Source organism: Nannospalax galili, unplaced genomic scaffold (genome assembly GCF_000622305.1).
Source record: "Nannospalax galili isolate Female #2095 unplaced genomic scaffold, S.galili_v1.0 scaffold566, whole genome shotgun sequence".
Classification (NCBI taxonomy): domain Eukaryota; kingdom Metazoa; phylum Chordata; class Mammalia; order Rodentia; family Spalacidae; genus Nannospalax; species Nannospalax galili.
The window spans coordinates 72,652-92,551 of record NW_008355811.1 but is presented as its reverse complement, the minus strand read 5'-3'; the positions used below and the strand labels follow the sequence as shown (position 1 = coordinate 92,551).

Sequence of the window (19,900 nt, the reverse complement as noted above, 5' to 3'; positions counted from 1 at the left end):
AATCAGAATTCAGAGATCCATGGAGCTGTGTAAATGTCAACAATCAGAAAATAAGAGTCAGAATAACTCCGACAGGTAATGAAGAGTACTGGAATGCATAGACCAAAGTGTTCACAGAACACTAACAGGACTCAAACAAGAGCACAGAGCTAAGCACATTATAATGAAGTGTAAGACTTTAAAAAAAACAAAAAAAAAAAAAAAAAAAAAACTTTCAAGTGAAGTCTAACTTCAGTATGTTATGCTATAATCATTCCAATATTGGAAAATTAGTATTACACAAATACATTAAAGATAAATTAATTTTCTTGTTTTTTTCTCATAAACTATATGCACTATTGCATATCATAATTGTTTACATCATCACTACTTTTTTTTTCTTCCCTTTTTGGTTTTTTTTTGTTGCCCTCACTGGCCTGGAAACTTGCTATGTAGAACAGGCTGGCCTTGAACTCACAGAGATCCACTTGCCTCTCTGCCTCCCCAAAGCTGGGAACAAAGGTGTGTGCCACCATACCTGGCCTCATGCACTACTTTTTAGAAGCATGATTGTTTTTTTTTTTTTTCCTTTTCTTTTTTGTTATTACTAGTGAGATCAAGGTATTTATTTCCTTTGAAGAATCTTTTTCTTTGCCATTTCATTTTGCAGGTATTTTTGTCTTTTTCCTTATAATACTAAGAATGCTTTATTTTCCTTTTCTTCCCTCATGCTGGGGACTGAATCCAGGCTTTGCTCATGGTGAGCATGTGCTACACCACTAAGCAACACCACAGACCAATTTTCCCTTCTTAGATGGGGCTAGTGTTAGAAGCTACTTTGTGGAGGTTTTTGGTACCCAGCTTAACCTTTTCTAATAATTCCATTTACCTGCTTTTGTACTCAGGTACTCTGCATCCCAATGGCTCAGTATTCTGGAGCCTGTCTTCCTTGTCCTTTTCCTGATATTACATGATGTATTCAAATATAAATTATATTTTGGTCAGGAAACAAAGCCAAGGGCATCAATACTGCTTGCCAGGATCCTGTATTTTCATATACCAATTTCAGATTTCATATACCTGTGTCCACACACATCCTGCATGCTCTGATTCTCTAGTTTTATATACCATTACTTCATACAACCCTTTCCTTGGTGTTCTATGATTCATATATCTGCATATACACACATGTGCTGGTTGTGATGCCACTTTTTTTTTTTTTTTTGGTCTTTTTGAGACAGGGTCTCCCTGTAGCCCCAGCTGTCCTGGAACTCACTATGTAGACCAGGCTGTCCTTGAACTCACAGAGATCTGCCTGCCTCTGCCTCCGAGTGCTGGGATTAAAGGCGTGGACCACCATGCCTGGCATATGCCACAATTTTTACATACCTATATAAGCATCTTCTGACATCAGTTGGAGAGAAAAAAAAAAAAAATCTGTCTTTAGAGTAAAAAGATGTTAAAAAAGAAAAGAGAAACCCAGTTACCTCAGACTGCATTTGCTTACCAAAGGTTGAGGCTCTTTCTCCAAGGCAGGCTTCATTTTCTCCTATTTCTTGTTGAACCTTTTTGCCTGTTTCCTGCAGGACAAGGTATTCTTCTAGTCTTTGCAGGCCTTCCTGGGAAGACAGATCAACAAAACAGCCCAGAAATTCCCAGTATTCAACCCAGGGATACCCCAGCTCATGAGCTAGCTCCCTGTAAGAAATAAAACACAATTATCCAGTTGAGAAGACAGAAAAAAATCCATAAAACTGACTGTACAGAAAATGGGCATTTAGTGTTTAAATTGCCAAAATAATGCCTGTAATTTTTTAAATTAAAATTTTATTTATTTTTATTTTATGTGTTTGAGTGTTTTGCCTGCATGTATGTAAATGTACCTGTGTATGCAATGCTCATGGAGGCTAAAGGGTGTTGGATCCCCTGGAACTGGAGTTTCCGATGGTTGTTAGGTTATTAGCCACCTGTGGGTACTGGGAACTGAATCCAGGTCCTCTGCAAGAGCAACCAGTGCTTTTAACCACTGGGCCGTCTCTCCAGCCCTATGCCAGTAATTCTGAGCACACTCTTACTTTACCCTAAACTTGGGGCATTTTCTAGTGCTTCCCTAATAGCAAGAACCTTCAAAGTCCTTAAGGAGCTACTGTATGACAGAGTGAGTGACACTCAAGGAAGAAGCCCCTAGCCTAGAATACAAATTTCACAGCAAAAAAGTTACACAGTAACTTCCCAGTCTTCCCAATACATGTACTTATTTTGGTCAAGTATGTAAACTTTACATGTCTATGGCAGGGTCAAACTGTAAACCTCAAACTGGGCACGTACTTTGAGAAAAGGCTCTAAAATCCCCCAGGAGTCCTGGGAACCGTTACATAATTAGACTTTCCATCATCTGTCCACACACAACCACAAACACACTTTAAAGCATTATTGCTCAGCCTGTGGGGCACGGTCCTGTGAGTACCTTCCCACTCTCTCAATGCCTCGTTCTGGGTCAGACTTTCTGACACTGTGGAAGAAGCCTGCTTTCTCTCGAGGTGGAGTTTTCCAGAGTTTGCGAAAATCTTCTGCCTGGGAAGAAAAAGTGTTGAGACAGATTATGTCATGTAGTTCGCCAGAGACTCAGAACTACCAGCACCACAGAACTGATGGCTGTTTAGCCCCTTTAACAAATGCTATAGCCACCATATGGCCAAAAAAGGCAGCAGGACTGCATATAATTCTCAGGGGGGTTGGGCTGATTGTGTGACTTCCTGGGTAGATATTTGTTTATGTCTCCCCAGGAAATGTGATACAGGAGAACTGAGAGGGTCATATCTGGCCCAAGACAGTCCAAGTATGAGACCTTATCCTGAGGACAACAGGTATTTCCCACCTGTCACCCCATTGGTACATATCCTATTCTTCCTTACATCAAGAAAACTGACATCAATATCCTGTGAATCATTCTTATTGGAGTCTGATGTTTAATGTTGCTCCTTTGGAGGTATTTTTATATTTGCAAATTATTGAGAATTTCTTTTTTTTGTCTTTTTGAGACAGGGTTTCCCTGTAGCCCCAGCTGACCTAGAACTCAATGTGCAGACCAGGCTGGCCTTGAACTCACAGAGATCTGCCTGCCTCTGCCTCTTGAGTGCTGGGATTAAAGGCGTGCACCACCACACCCAGCAAAAGTTGCTTTTTGAGACATGGTTTCACTGTATATAGTGCAGGCTGGTCATCAAATTCTGATTCTCCTGCCTCAGCCATACAAGAAAAATGTTATCACTGCTTATTTAGAAAGTTTTTAAGAATAGATTACACACATTAATATGTGAGATATTTCACTGGAGAAAGCCGTCAATTGTAAATTTGGGATACAAACATGTATGACTTGCAGCCTATCAACACTATTATTACAAACTTCCTGATCACTACAGGTGTGAGTTGAGCCCAACTGGCTGTGGTCTCATGGAAAAGCAGGTAGATGCCAGTAGCTCAGAACATGGGGGAAGGGGCAGGACTTGCAAGTGTAGGAAGCTCTGTCTGGAATTTGAATTTGCAAGCAAAAGCTCTCTAAGTCACAATGGATAGCTTGACAAGACTAGCAAGGGATGGGAAGCCTGAGACATACACAGGAGGAAACACTATTATGCTAGGAGGTCTGGGCTTCCAGCATACCTTCCCTGGTCATATTAGCAGCACAGCGAACATTCTAAGGCCTCATTACAATTTAATCAAAGGTGGTGCCACACAAGGATGACCTTAGGCTTCTATATGAGTTGGTCTCCAACACCAAACAAAGCAACAGGCTAGAGCATACTGAACACTAAAATGTGGAGACAGCCATGGCAATTCTGGGAACTTCTCTCCCTGGCAGCTTACCTTAGATGGGCTCAGAGGTCCCACAAAGGCTCTCAGTGTCAACACAGGATCTCTTGGGCTGTTTCTACAGAGGTCACCATGTGAGACTTCAGTTGTCTGATCTGAGGACCACAGCCCCCCAATGACAGGAGAAGAAGTGTCTTCCGCTCTCAGAAGTGGCACATAGTAGTGACCTGAGGGAGGAGGCAGGTGTCAGCCACAAGCTCCTACTCACCTGGTGTGAGTAAGGGTCAGGGCAACAGCAAAGGAAACAATGATAGAAGAGACCAAGTAGTGATGTATGCTTAGGGGCCAGGTTGTGCCAGGAACCATTAAGTGAACCTCATTTCCTTCCTCTGCTAAAAGTATTTTTTTGAGACTTCTCTGCATAATAGAGATAATATACTTTACAGGGCTTTGAGATTTCTAATGCAGATGTATGCTTATGGTATTCAAGTTCTTACATCTATCTATATGAGCTGCTGAGAGTAAATATTTGCAAAAAGATGAACTAAAAATAAACATATAAGTCAATAAAATTCAGACCTATCCCATCTTGCCTCAAATCAATATAAAAAAATTAGTCATGATCTCTCTATATCCACCTCTAAACCATACCATCAAATTCCTATCCCATGGGGCTAATGACATGGCTCCCAGAGGACCTGGGTTTGATTTCCATAACTCACATGGCAGCTAACACCCATCCTTAACTATAGTTCCAAGGGATTCAAGACCCTCCTTCTGGCTTCCCTGGGCACCAGGCATGCAAGTGGTACATTTACAAACCCGTGGGCAAGAAACTCATATACATTAAATACAGATTTCAATCCAGAAACACACTGAACACAAACAACCAAAACAAACAAAAATAATCCAAGAGAGAAAGAAAAGAGAAAGGAATGGAGAAGCAGCAGACCCCGCCCCCCCCGCCCCCCCCGAATCTGGAAGAAGCCTGCTTAGCACAAAGAAGGAGCTTAGTACACAAAAAAGTTCACATTTTTCTCCTCTCTTCCCCAGTTTCCCATTCTTGTTGAAGAGCACAAGAAGTGCGCTGGAACACCAAGTCTGGCATGCTGCCCACAACTGCTGGGGAAATTTTTATTTCAATTGCTTATAATAGCTTTTTTTTTTTTTTGTCTTTTTGAGACAAGGTCTCCCTTTAGCCCAGCTGACCTAGAACTCACTATGTAGACCAGGCTGGCCTCGAACTCAGAGATCCACCTGCCTCTGCCTCCCAAGTGCTGGGATTAAAGGTATGTGCCACCATGCCCGGCTTTCTAACAGCTTTTATATCTTTCTTATACTACTACTTAGAAAAATATTATCATAGACATACTGAAAACCACAGCATTAAAATATGCATTTAACATCTCTTGCTAGCCTAGCATGCAAGATGCCCTGGGTTTGGTTTTAAGCGCTGGGTGTGGTGGCTTATGCCTGTAATCCCAGAACTTGGGAGGCCAAGGCAAGAGAATCAGAAGTTCAAGCGTGTCGTCACCAAAAGGGTGGCTAGAAGGATGGCTCAGCAGCTAAGAGCATTCCCTGCTCTTCCAGGGGACCTGGGTTTGGTTCTTAACACCCACGTGGAGGCTCACAACCTTCTGTAACTCTAATTCCAGGGGATCTGACACCGTTTTCTGTCCTCTGTGTGCACCAGGCACATATAAGATGTACATATATTCACACATACTAAACAGTCATACACATAAAAAATACCTTTTTTTTAAAAAAAGGGAAAAGTATATTTAGCATTTCAATGTCTAAGACTGTGATAAATTACATATCTGTGAGATTTTGTAATGGACAAGTTTCCCACCCTAACCTCCAAGCCCTTTTAGTGGCACATGAAATAATGGGTACCTTTGGAAAATATATGACAAAACTCCTACTCATAAAATATTGTTTACTTCTTTGGGATATTCAGGACCTTTAAGTTTTTTGGATTTTTTTTTTTTTTTTTAAATGCTGAGGATGAAACCTATTAGGGCTTGCATAAACCCAAATGTTCCAAGTATACACTCTACTGCTGAACTATTCCTTTAGATCTTAAGAGCTGTATGTTGGGGCTGGAGAGATGGCTCAGCTGTTAAGAACACTGGTTGCTCTTGGAGAAGACCCAGGTTCGAATCCCAGCACCCACATGGCAGCTAACTACTGTCCATAACTCCAGTCCTAGGGGATGTGACAGCCTCTTCTGACCTCCGTGGGCATTGCATAACATGGGTGCACTTACCTACATGCAGGCAATACACGCATACACATAAAATAAAAATAATAAATAAGCCGGGCGTGGTGGTGCACACCTTTAATCCCAGCACTCGGGAGGCAGAGGCAGGCAGTTCTCTGTGAGTTCAAGGCCAGCCTGGTCTACATAGTGAGTTCCAGGCCAGCTGAGGCTACTGGGAGACCGTCTCAGACCAAAAAATAATTAATTAATTTAAAAAAAAAAGAAAGAAAGAAAAGAGTTGTTTGTAAAGGGCTGTGGGGTAGCTCAGTGGTAGAGGTGTCTAGCATGCCTGAAGCCCTGAGTTCAATTCCCAGCACTTTGTGAGGAAGGGGGAAGACAACAGAAAAAGCATCTATAAAACTGGATTCATGCTGGGTGTAGTCATGCACGCCTTTAATCCCAGCACTCCTGAGGCAGAGGCAGGCCAATCTCTGTGAGATCCAGGCCAGCCCAGTTTATGGAGGCAGTGCCAGGTCAGCTGGGACTGAAAAACAAAAACAAAAAACAAACAAACAAAAAAAACACACACACAAAAATAAAACACCCTGGATTGCATCTGGGTCTTTTATTTTGGTCTGTTTTTTAAAATCCTATTCCTCTCCTTAAAATACTGTGGGTTCCTTTCCTGTATTTATGGAAGTGTGGGTCTCATGTTCTATGGGACAGCATGCAGCAATGTGGCCAGTCTTGCAGCATGCTCCCCGATGTGAAAGCCTAGAATGTGAAAGAGATTACAGGATGATCACTGAAGCTCTTGCCTGGGCTTCATACATGACCCCCAGCAGGAACCAGAGGTGTGTAGGATTCCAAAAGACTTGGCCAGAAAAAGAAATACAGAAATAGAAGTGCCATACTCTCCTCAGAAAAACAGCTAGGTGACCAGATCTGAGCAGTGATCAAGTTTCATGATCATAAATAGGAAAGGTCTTATCAGATGGAAGAGCTACTTCTCACCCAGGTGTTACACTAAATACATTTTATTTTTAAATCCTGGGTGTTTGAGTGTTTTGTCTACATGTATATAAGTGTACCCGTGTCATACAGTGCCCATGGAGGCCAGAAGAGGTTGTCAGATGCCCTGGAACTGGAGTTATAGAAGGTTGTTAGCTGCCATATGGGTGCTAGGAACTGAACCTATGTCCTCTGTAAGAGCAGCTAGTGCTCTTAAACAATGAACCATCACTCCAGCCCCATACATTGATGACATTTTAAGGTATTTCTTGTAGTTTGGCCTGAAATTCCCCAAAGGTGAAAATAAAGTTTAATTGTGTGCTATAACACAGCTGGGGCTTCTAACAAACGCTAAATGGCTCTTTTACCACCACCACATTCTGGGATCCATGGGTGCACATGCAAGAAAGACTGGAAGATCAGAGGACAATTAGAAGTCCAGATACTTTTAGATGAGGGTTAGAACCTGTTTCTACAAAAATAAAACACTCAGGCTACACAGGCTACATGGACTCTGATCTAATAAAAGCATCCAGAGACATGGCTGTTGGCCCACAATCAGGAAAAGAAAGCAAAACACAGAGGTTAGAGAGCTTGCATTTCACTCAGTGAGCAGAACCAACAGATTTTGGCTAGAGATGGAAAGAATAGTACTTCTGTATCTTCTAAGACTCACTGAAAACAACACAGTGGAACAGCCCCTTCTGAAACCAGCTGTCTCCCATAGCTGAAGCCTACAAACCAGGAACAGATGCCACATCTGGGAGCTCCTGACCAGAAGAGGAAAGCCTCAGAAAGCAGACGGCAGGGTGTAGAGAGGTTGGAGGTACGTGCCTGTGGTCCCAACCTACTCAGGAGGATGAGGCTTGAGCCCCTGAATATGACAGCAACCTGGAAACGTGAAACCCCATTAAAAAAAAAAAAATTATTATTTTTATTTTATGTGTATGAGTGTATTGCCTGCATGTATGTGAGTGCACCCGTGTTGTGCAATGCCACAGAGGTCAGAAGAGGGCTTCGGATTCCCCTGGAACTGGAGTTAAGGACAGTTCATAGCTGCCATGTTGGTGCTGGGAATTGAACCCGAGTCCTCTGCAAGAGCGGTCAGTGCTCTTAACTGCTGAGCCATCTCTCCAGCCCCGAAACCCCATTTTAAAAAACAAGAAAGCACCAAGCATAGTGAGACCCTGTCTCAAAATGAGAGAGAGGAGAGGGGGAGAGAGAGGGGGAGGGAGAGAGGGAGAAGGAGGGGGAGAGAGAGAGATAGAGAGATACAATAGCATCTCCACAGACTCAGCAGGAAGATGGTCCTCACAGGGTCCTAGTCCTGAAAGGCTGAGCAGAACTGGGCAGCCCCAGAGAGGCAGAAGAAGGAGGCAGACCCTGAAACAGACCCTCTCAGAAACAAACCAAAAACAAAAGCCCAACAAACTAACTACACAAGTTCTGTACTACATCCTTCCCTTGAAGGAAACAATTAGAAAAACTGCTATGCAGAGATGGGGTAAGGTTCCTCAGCAAAACTCAAGTGAGAGCCTCAAATGAGAGCAAGAAGGGACTATATAAAAACAGAAGTGGCCAAGGAGCTGGTAGCACTCAGGAAAGTAAACAATGGATGATCTCAAGAGGCTCTGAGGGCCATTCATAGCACCATTTTCTTCAGAACGCAGGAAAGCAAACAAACCCACAGTGTACTGCCCCAGAAAGTGAGGCCTACTCAGACTCTCATCTTAGTTCCTCTTGCAAAGGGCACTAAGTCCCCAACTCACCCATTAAGTATTCTCTAATCCTTTCTTTCAGTTCCACAGATTTGTTGTTACTTCTTTCACAAATGACCTATTCAAACAAAACAGACTAAGTAAACACCCTAAATTTTACTGTATTGCAACATTTCCTATCAATAAAACCAATTCCTTTTTTCCTTTTCTTTTTTTTTTTCAAAGTCTCACAGATCTGCCTATACCATCAGATCTAAAAATCAATCTTTTTAAAGTCTAAAGCCCAAAGCTCATACTCAGAAACTATGTGCTCAAAAGCACAGCCTGTTCTGAAAGCTCAATGGGAGAGAACAAGAAAACAGAACCTAGGAATACAGACAATTTTATTTTTTCCCTTCAGGTAACTCTATAGTTTCCTATTTTCTGCAAGGAAAAGAAGCTTAAAAGTACACTATTGAGCTGGGCATGATGGCACACATTTTTAATCCCAGAAGCAGGATATCTTTGTGAGATAGAGGCCAGCCTGGTCTACATAGTGAGTTCCAGGCCAGCTGGAGCTACCTGGAGACCCATCAAAAATGAATACATGAACACGCTGACAGAAGGAGTTTCACTGAGTGAGAGTCTAAAGTCTATTCTCCACACATAAATTTTTTTTTTTTTTTTTTTGGTTTTTTTGAAACAGGATCTCCCTGTAGCCCCAGCTGGCCTGGAACTCATTATGTAGACCAGGCTGGCCTTGAACTCACAGAGATCTGCCTGCCTCTGCCTCCAGAGTGCTGGGACTGCAGGCGTGTACCACCACGTCCGGCTCATACATAAATTTTTGCTGTTATGTAGCTGAGTTGAAGTAGAGCTACTAACTCATACATAACACAAATGTCTATTTTTGCAAATTCTGGAATCAATTTTCTGAGCCCTCGGGTAATTTAAGTAGTAATAAATAATTTTGTTAGAAACAAGAGAAAAGCAGTAACCTTCAAATAAGAAAAAAGGAAACCATATATTACTACCTCATGAAAGAAACTCAAATTGTGGGCTCTGTGGTAGAAGACTGACCTAGCATGTTTGAGACCCTAGGTACTGTTCCTAGCATCACACACACACACACACACACACACACACACACACACACACACAGTCATCAGTTTTAGGCTGGTTACCAAAAAAAATTCATAAAAGTTGAAAAAATATAGACAAAAGTGTATTTCTTGGTTGTTAAAGTTTCTGATGAATTTTAATTCCTTTTCCTCTTTTTTTTGGGAGGGGGGCCAGGCAATACTGGGATCTTGTACATGCCAGGGAAGTGTTCTGCTAACTTAGCCCTTATTCTTTTCAAAACATGAATTCTATCAGCTTACTATAGAGACTGAGTATTAGTAATGTAATAACAGCAAAGGGAAGCACACCCATGAGAAAAAGTCTTTAGGCTTTTTTTTTTTTTTTTGTATTTTCGAGACGGGGTCTCCAGCTGACCCGAACTCACTATGTAGACCAGGCTGGCCTCAAACTCACAGAGATCCACCTGCCTCTACCTCCCGAGAGCTGAGACTAAAGGTGTGCACCACCACACCCAGCTTCAGGCTTTATTTCTAAGAGTGGTAGGTCTAGGTCACCTAGCAGCAATACAGTGCCTGGTCCTCAAACTAGCACTTCAGTTCTTACTAGATCCAAGTCTCTCTTCTATGTCACAGGTACAGGATGCACTACAGCACATTTTATTCAACTGCTAAAGATCACAAAAAGGCCTGCTTCACTAGGCTTGAATGGAACATGTGAGAATATGTGTGAAGGCCAGATGACTATTTTGTACGCAATGAACTGAACATACCTATCAGCTGCTTTCAGCATTATTTTCAGCATTATAATCCATCATCACTACCACCTTCACCACTCTTCATTACCATCCTGACCATCACCATCACCCATCTCTATTATCATCACCATCACCATCACCACCATCACTACCTCCTGCATTCTCTTTGAAGTTGGTTGGCTAATGTGTTTAGAAAGAACATGGCAAGAATGAGTTGCTCACAACTAACTGCCAGTTTCAGAAAAATAAACCAGCAAGACTAGGTTAGCTTATCCCTCATTGTTCTACAGATACACTGCCTTCGTGGAATATATCATGCTCAGCAGTTAGCAATCTAAATGGGCCCACAAGACAAACACAACTCAGTTACTTGTGATTTCACTGTAGTTAGAATAACAGAATACAAATTTATGTATTTTCCTTTCTAACAATAGACAGTAATTGCATTTTCAAAGATACTTACATCTTTGGGTGTTTTACCATATTTATTCCTTGGGTTTTTCACAATCAAAGGGTGTGAAGAAAGCACATTGACCACATCCACATTCCCAAATTTACATGCAAAATGCAATGGTGTATCATAGCCCTGAAAAAGGTATAGAAGCACAATTGCTTACTCAACCTATTAACATAGATGCTCTATAGTAAAAATATGTATTCATTTAAAAACAAAAAAGCCAGGCCAGAGATAGCTCAGTAGGTTAAAGCCACCTGCCCCCAGGCCTGACAAGCTGAGTTCAATTGGTAGAAACAGAGAACTGACTCCCCTAAGTTGTCCTGTGGCCTCCACCCCTGCATGCACATGCTACTCCTCCCCAGTCAGGATCTCACTATTTATCCCTGCCTGGCCCAGAACTCACTATGCAGACAAGGCCAGCCTCTAACTCAGAGATATCTGCCTGCCTCTCTGCATTTGGAGTACTGGAAGTCAAGGTGTGTGAAGGTATGAGGCACCATACCCAGCAATAAAACTAGTTTGTTTTTTGTTTTGTTTTGTTTTTTTGAGACAGGGTTTCACTATGTAGCACTGACTGGCCTGGAACTTACTATATCGGCCAGGCTGGCCCCCAACTCACAATCTACCAGCCTCTGCCTCCTGGTACTGGGATTAAAGGTGTGCACCACCATGTCTGGTTTAAAACAATTTAACAACAACAACAACAACAAAAAATCTCAGAGGTGGGTGTCTTGGTACAAGCTCCTTGGGAAGTTAAGGCAGACAGATCAGCAGTTCAAGATCATTCCTAGGTATGTAGTAAGCCTGAGGTCAGCAAGAACTCCCTGCCTGAAAAAACTAATCTCCCTAGAAGAAAAAAAGCCCAGAAACAAAAAAGACACTGCTTTTATAGTTGGCAAAAGTATTTGGAACACTAACATATACTCACTATGTGCAGGGTCCTGAGCCTGGCACTCTACTGTCACTGCTTATGTGGTGTTAAGAGCCCAGGTCCAATGAAGCACTTAAAATCGAAGGCCAGTCACTTTAATAATTCAGAACCCAATATACAGTCATGTGACCAATACTTTAAAAGTAAGTGAGCTGGGCATCATGGATATTGCTGCCTGTAAGTCCAACACTTGGGAAGTCAAAGTTTAAGAAGGACAAACTGGGTTTGTGGCTGGTAAATGAGATGGGGGCCAATATTCTGTGACCAACTCCTAAGTCTGTAGAATCTCACTTGATACCATCAGAACTGAACTGGAGGAACACCCAACTGGAGTCTGTACAAAATTCTAATTCCAGAAGTGTATTTGAGAGTATAGTGGGAGAAATTTGACTATTGATTTCTCTCTACAACTTTACAATTTACCTTTAAGTTATCATTAATTTCCTCCCTCCTTCCCTGTTGTCCTCCCTTCCTTCCTTTCATTTTGAAACAGGGTCTCACTCTTCCTCCTTCAGGCTCCCCAGTGCTTTCTTTTCCTCTCTCCAACAATTTCCTAAACTCTAAGATTCCTGAGAGTTTAGTTCTTGGTTCTAACTTCTACTGAATTTTCCTTCATAAAAAAATTCCTGTCTCAAAAAAAAAAAAAAGTCTAGGGGCTAGAGATAAGTGTCAGTGGTTAAGAGCACTGGTTGTTCTTGCAGAAGACCCAGGTTCAGTTCCCAGTACCCACATCCACATGGTGGCTAACCATCTGGAACTCCAGTTCCAGGAGAGCCAACACCCTCTTCTGTCCTTTGCAGGCACTGCACAACACGAGTGCACTTACACACATGTAGGCCTAACACTCATACATTAAAGAAAACGTCCTTTTGGTATGCATGTGTGTGTGTGTGTGTCTGTGTATGTGTGTGCACGAGCATGCTAGCGCACACATACCGTGGTACATGTGTGGAGCTCAGAGGACAAATTATAGAATCTGGGTTTCTCCTACCACATGGGTCTTGGAAATCAAACAGGTTGTCAAGCCTGTGGGTACAAGCACCTCTATTCCCTGAACCATCTTACCAGCCCAACTTTTTTTTCCTTGTGGTGTTAGGGATCAAATGGGGCCTTGCACTAACAGTTAAATCTACAGCCTGGAAATTTTACTCCCACAGGAAATACTCTTAATGTAATGCTCAATGAGAATATAGATAAAATATACATGGGGCTAGAGAGATGGCTCAGCTGGTAAGAATATTGGCTGTTCTTGGAGAGGACCCAAGTTCAGTTCCCAGCACCCACATGGTGGCTAACAACCGTCTGTAACTCCAGTTCCAGGGGTCCTGACACCCTCTTCTGACCTCTGCTGGCAATGTACCACATGGATGCACTTACATACATGCAGGCAATATACTCATATAAATAAGATTAAAAAAAAAGAAAGATGTAACAGCACACTAGAATAAAAGGTACTGAAACCTACATTCTCCTTTTTGTTGCTTTTTGGCATTTTCTTATGCTCTCATCACAGCCCAGTCCACACCTTGACAAAGCCCTGGGCACCTCCTGGAGTACTCTGTCCAGCTACATTCTGATCACAGGTCTGACAGCAGCCAAAGGACCTCTTCTATGAGTTGTCTTATTTTCATAACCACAAATTTGTTCTAATTTTTATTATTTTTATTTTATGGGTATGAGTATTTTGCCTGAATGTATGTAAGAGCACCCATGTCATGCAATGCCTACAGAAATCAGAAGAGGGCATCGGATCCCCTGGAACTGGAGTTACAGATGGTTGTTAGTTGCCATGTGGGTGCCGGGAACTGAACCTGGGTCTTCTCCAAGAGCAGCCAGTGCTCTTAACAGCTGATCCATCTCTCCAGCCCCTACTGCAGCGTCCTTTTTTTGAGACAAGGTAAAGTCTCTTATAGTTCAGGTTGGCCTCAAAGTCACTGTATAGTTAAGGATGACCTTGACTTATCTTCTTGCCTCCCTCTCCCAAATGCTGGGATTATGGCATGCATCACCATATTTTCAATGGTGCTGGGGATTAAACTTAGGGCTTCAGGACTATAAATAGGTACTCCACTGTGTTACATGCCCAGCCACATGTATCTCTCTGAGTCAGTGAGTGTTCTCTTCCTAATTTACAAGCTTTGCACTCAGATAGAGCATAGAAAAAACAAGAAATACCCCCACATATCAAATCCAAATCTTCAGCAGACAAATTGAATATGAATGCTTACTTACCCCTTTGTCAGGAGTGTTCAGATATAGGTCGACAATGTAGAGGATGCGCTTCTGCAGCATGTCCATGTTATCATCTGGGTACATGAGACGCATAAACTCAGGGTTCTCCAGAGTCTCTAAAGTCAGCTGGCATATAGAAGCCTGATTCTCTTTGGCAGCAACATGCATGACATTGTACCTACATCCTTCCTGAAAGAAGACCACATGTGGGAGCTGGAGAGATGGCTCAGCAGTTAAGAGCATTTGTTGCTCTTGCAGAGGACCTGAGTTCAGTTCCCAGTATCCACATGGTGGCTAACAACCATCCATAACTACAGTTCCAAGGGAACCGAGACCTTCTTCTGGCCTCAGTAGACATTTTTTTTTTTTTTCGGTCTTTTTGAGACAGGGTCTCCCTGTAGCCTCAGCTGTCCTAGAACTCACTATGTAGACTAGGCTGGCCTTGAACACAAAGATCCGCCTGCCTCTGCCTCCCAAGTGCTACGATTAAAGGTGTGCGCTACCACGCCCAGCAACAGTTTTTTACATATTTTACACTTATAATACATGCAGGCAAAACACACACATAAAATAAAATTTTCCGGGTCTTCTGCAAGAAAAACCAGTGTTCTTAACTGCTGGGCCATCTCTCCAGCCCCATAAAATAAAATTTTTAAAAAAGACCACATGCTGAGCTTCTTAAAACATTATCATTGGTCAGGAGTACAGTGACCACAAGCTATTAAAGGCAGACTTACTTGCACAATGGTTGGATTGTCCCCAGAACCAATTAGATACCGGGGGTTACTTCTGCAAGAAAAACCAGTGTTCTTAACTGCTGGGCCATCTCTCCAGCCCCATAAAATAAAATTTTTAAAAAAGACCACATGCTGAGCTTCTTAAAACATTATCATTGGTCAGGAGTACAGTGACCACAAGCTATTAAAGGCAGACTTACTTGCACAATGGTTGGATTGTCCCCAGAACCAATTAGATACCGGGGGTTACTCCAGATAAGTTCAGAAAAGGTATCTTCTTCCCCTTTCTCAACAGCTTTCCGCAGCTTGGCAGTGAGGTCCTGTGTACGTGGGTTTTTATAACTGTTTGCTCGTTCTTTGTTTACTGTTTCTGATTCAGACAGGCATGAACCATCTGCCATCAAGAAACAGAATTAAAGAATATTTAATCTCATAAACTTTTTTTTCTTATTCTGTGTTATGTTAAAGCCTTCCCACTGAGGGTCAGCAACCCCTGGGAGTGATTGGTAAGAAATGGTAATAGCAGAAAGCCCACACACACTAGCCTGAAGTGACAGTTCCAAGGCAGTGCTGGCAAGTACATTTAATGTACTCTGACAGACAAATCAAGAAGTGTGGTGAAGCATGTATATAATCCCAGTACTCAAGAGGTCGAAACAGGAGGATCATAACTTCAAGGCTAGCCTGGACTACATAATGAGACCTTGTCACACAAAAAAAGTCAATTTTATAGGTGAACAAGGATTGTAGGTGAGCTCCAACATTCCAATATTAAAGAAAAAGTAGTCCACATACAGCTTCTGTGAGTTTATGAATAAAACCTATGAGCATCTTAAACTGAGTCCCTCGGGGCACTTTTCCAAACTGAGAGAAACCATAAAAGGCTGAGTATGGGAACAAGGGAGGGAAGCAGACAGGCCCTCAAATGGAGGTGAGCTGTTCAGCTCAGACAAATGTGGGAGAAGGAACATGAACCAGGGCCAAATCTCTCGAAACAGTCCTCTAGCTCTGAGTTAGGCAGAGGGTATGGTTAGATTTCTGGCTCCCACAGGGGAGGCCGACTCTTGCAGATCCTACAAGTCAAATGTAGGTGGGAATGTAGATAGCTGCATCAAAATCCCACACTCAAAAAGCAGCAGGTAGAGCAACAAGGGGACAGAAGGGACATGGTGCTCCCTTTGCTGCTTCACTGTGGACTATGCACTAAGTCGTAGCTGATTAGCTTCAGGGCCCATTCAGCCCCAGGCCCCAGCCTTGTATCTCCAAACCTCTCTAGGCTAGCCCCTAGTCTATTTCCCTTTGTTCCACTGTAGGGCACCTCAGTGTTCCACTTCCCCTCATGAACCAGACTTCTCTCACAGATGGAAAAACTGAGTCGCTGTACATCAGGAAACATAAAGAATACTTGGGGGTAACTGACAGTAATGTCAAGACAAGAAGTACGACATGGCTTACCTCTCAACCCACCACTGCCAAAGAGTGGTGCTGCCTTCACAGGAGACAGTGGTAACATAGTTTTGTTGGGAGAAGGGAAATAATCACAAATTCCTCTAGCAAATTTCTCAGCATCTTCTCTTGTTGGAAAAGCTTTAAACCGGGACCCTTTGATCATTTTGACAGCTTGCAATGCTTCCTTTTTATCTTCATAAACATGGATCCTTTCTGAGTGTGAAAGTAACAGGAAAATTAGATTAGTAAGTGGAGCCCCTGTCACTTAATTGTACCTAGGGTTAAAGTCATGTTTAACTTATTTGTTAACAAGTCCCCTGGCTCCATGCTCATGTTCACAGTACAGATTGTTTTAAAATTTTTAAATTTTATATGCATGAAAGTGTATCACATACATACAATGCCAGCACAGACCAGAAGAGGGTATCAGATCCCCTGGAACTGGGAGTTACAGACCATTGTTTGCTGCTATGTGGGTGCTGGGAACTGAACTGTGGTCCTCTGCAAGAGCAGCCAGTGCTCTCAACCACTGAGTCATCTCTCCAGAGCCCCACAGTTCAGATTTTTTGATTGTTTTTAAAAAACATTTTTAAAAAAGATTAAAAAAGGTTTTACTTGTATGTCTATAAATATATGTGCACATGGGGGGCGGGTACCAACAGAGGCCAGAAAAGGGCACCAGAGTCCCTAAAGCTAGAGTTAGAGGCAATTTTGAGCCACCAGATATAAGTGCTGGGATCCGAACAGTTTTCTTCAAGAGCATCAAGACCTCTTAATTGCTGAGCTATCTTTCTAGCCCCCTATATTTATGTTAAAGAGTCTTGGTTGGCAAAAGAATCAAATTAATAAGCTTGATCATATATGTGTGTATATAAGCAATATATTATATAGGCCTGTATGTTCATTTCATATCCTATGATACTATAGCATACTAAAAAATGAATTTTAAATGTACTAAAATTTAAATGAAAACAATTTAAAACTAAGTTTAAAAATTCTTGGACTGGGTATAATGGCTCACACCTATAATCCTAATAGGAGGAAAAGGCAGAAGTCAAGAGCTGTATATAGCCTAGGCAAGAACCAGGACAGCCTGAGCTATGCAGTGTGACCCCGACTAAAATAAAATGAAGCTGTAATTATTCATTTTTTCTGTCTTTCATTCTTTTTCTTTGGGGGAGGGGGGATTTCATATAACTCAGGCTGGCCTTAAACCCACTATAGCCAAGGATGATCCTGAACTCCTGATCCTCCTGCCTCCACTTCCTAGTGCTGGGATTACAGTATATACCACCTGTTTTGTTTTTGTGAGACAAGGTCTCACCTGTACATCCCAAGCTGGTTTTGAACTCACAGTAATTCTCCTGCCTCCACTTCCCAAGGGCCAGGATTACAAGCATGTGCCACTAAGTGAGGTTTATGTGATGCTGGGGATTGAACCCAGAACTTCATGTATGCTAGGCAAACACTACCAACTGAACTATATCTCCAGCCCCAAATTACAATTCCTTGTGATTGAAAATTATGTATGTACTCATTGGGTCATCTACATTCATTAACCTAAAAGGTATTCAGGGTTATAAAGAATTAAAAAAGGAGAGGGAAGATAATTAAACAGCAAAGTTGCTAACAAATGGCAGCCAGCCAACCATTATTTGTAAGTCAAAGATATCTGATAAAATCCAGTTTTCCTTGCAATTAAAAAAAAATTTATTATTTTTATTTTATGTGTATGCATGTATTGCCCACATGTAGGTAAGTGCACCTGTGTTGTGCAATGCCCTCGGAGGTCAGAAGAGGCTGTCGGATCCCCTGGGACTGGAGTTACAGACAGTTGTTAGCTGCCATGTGGGTGCTGGGATTCGAACCCAGGTCTTGTGCAAGAACAACCAGTATTCTTAACCACTGAGCCATCTCTCCAGGCCCTCCTTGAAATTTTTAAAAGGTATTCCTTGGGGCTAGAGTGATGGTTCAGTAGTTAAAAGCACTGGTTGCTCTTGGAGAGGTTTGGTTCCCAGCACCCACCTAGCAGATAACACTAGTCCTTAACTCCAGTTCCAGGGGCCCTCTTCTGACCTCCACAGGCACCAGGCCAGCATATATACATGCGGGCCAAATACTCATACACACAAAATAAAAATAAAACCTTAAAAAATTATTCCTTAAATTTACTAAAAATTCAAGAGAGTAACAAATGTGAACAATGACATTAATCTTGAGTGATGAGCTTACAGCTTCCTAGTCTGTGTGAGGAGACACTAGGCAACACATTACCATTTCTCACAGAACCATCCTCATATACTGGACACACTCCATAGTACAGAAGTGGCTCCTTAGCAGCTGTCACTTCAGCCTTGTGGTTGTCAATTCCAGTAGAGGTATTGAAGGGCACCAGGTGGTCCCTGGATGTTACAGCTTCCTCTTCTGGAGGGTTTAAGCCCACACTATAACCAAAATCTCTATCTTCAGAAAAATTGGCCTGCTGAGTTGAGTTCCCTCCCACAGATGTGGGAGTCCTTGGGGTACCCTGGATGAATGCCTTGGCAGTTGCCTCACTGTGGTCGGGAAGAGAGGAAGTCAGCGAGCCACCTTGCTCTAGTAAAGCCTGAGCCAATTTCTTCTCAAAAATAAACCTTGTGGTTGATGTAATAGGTCCACATTTCAATCCAGCTTTCATAATTTCTTCTCTAAGGTCATCTGGATTCAGGAGTTTCAATCGTGCCAATATAGCATCCATTGTCACTTTACCTAGATCCAAGAAAGCAAAAATGAACTTGGGCCACAGGAGTGTAACTCAGTAGTCAAACACATGCTTAAGGTGTGTACTTAGTTTCCCAAAGGTTCCCGTCTTATCTACATTCATATAATCCATGTTGTTACTCTAAAGCTACTTTTTAAACTTTGGATAGTTGTTGAAGATTTATTCCCTGCAACTAAACAAACAGAACTTCATATATCACTAACTGTGACCATGGGCAAGTTATTCAAACACTGAGCCTCAGTTTCCTCACCAACAAAATGGACATAATAATAGATCTACTTTTAAGTCATAATGAGAAGTATATAAAACACTGCACATAAATTCTGTACCACTAGATCTGACAATGCTAAATCATCCATACATGTCAAGCTATAGCAACTAGTATCTTAAAGAACACATGCTTATTAATCTTTCAGAAACAGTTAACTATATACTGGAAAGTCTGTTAAATATTTTTTTTTAATGAAGTCTCTCCTACACTACAGCGTAATCACCTCTGACACTTAAAGAGGCCATGGTGAGCCTTTACTCATAAGACAGATGAGTGCCACAGTTTACCAATCCTTGGGCTGGAATACACTCGGCAATTCTGCTTTGGAAATGAAAGATTTGTACAACCTTAGCAGTCTTACATAGGAAGATGGATAGACTGATAGAGAGATGAGAAATTTAGTTAGGGCTGCAAATTAGACAGTAATGTTCCATTACTGTTCCTTGTCACACCTGTTGTGACATATGTAGCACAGAAAACTCAGAGAATCTAGCCAATGATATGCAGAATTCCTTTACCTTT

At 42.1% G+C, this 19,900-nt stretch overlaps 1 protein-coding gene across 3 annotated transcripts in view; it reads right to left on the bottom strand.

The window, feature by feature from the left end:
• Ankle2 (ankyrin repeat and LEM domain containing 2) overlaps nt 1-19,900 on the bottom strand; it is a 31,993-nt gene that overhangs the window by 5,844 nt on the left and 6,249 nt on the right. For 2 of the 3 annotated variants that reach the window (XR_001872926.2, XM_008853721.3), the window contains exons 2-10: nt 18,621-19,094; nt 16,353-16,559; nt 15,098-15,291; nt 14,161-14,349; nt 11,004-11,126; nt 8,776-8,842; nt 3,847-4,019; nt 2,447-2,553; nt 1,487-1,677 (exon numbers count right to left, since the gene is read on the bottom strand). Coding sequence is in view for 2 of the 3 variants with exons in the window: in XM_008853721.3 (XP_008851943.1) it covers nt 1,487-1,677; nt 2,447-2,553; nt 3,847-4,019; nt 8,776-8,842; nt 11,004-11,126; nt 14,161-14,349; nt 15,098-15,291; nt 16,353-16,559; nt 18,621-19,094 (1,725 nt within the window). In the remaining variant the exon portion in view is untranslated. The remainder of the gene's footprint in view (nt 1-1,486; nt 1,678-2,446; nt 2,554-3,846; nt 4,020-8,775; nt 8,843-11,003; nt 11,127-14,160; nt 14,350-15,097; nt 15,292-16,352; nt 16,560-18,620; nt 19,095-19,900) is intronic. The other variant, XM_029556451.1, reaches the window with a different exon arrangement.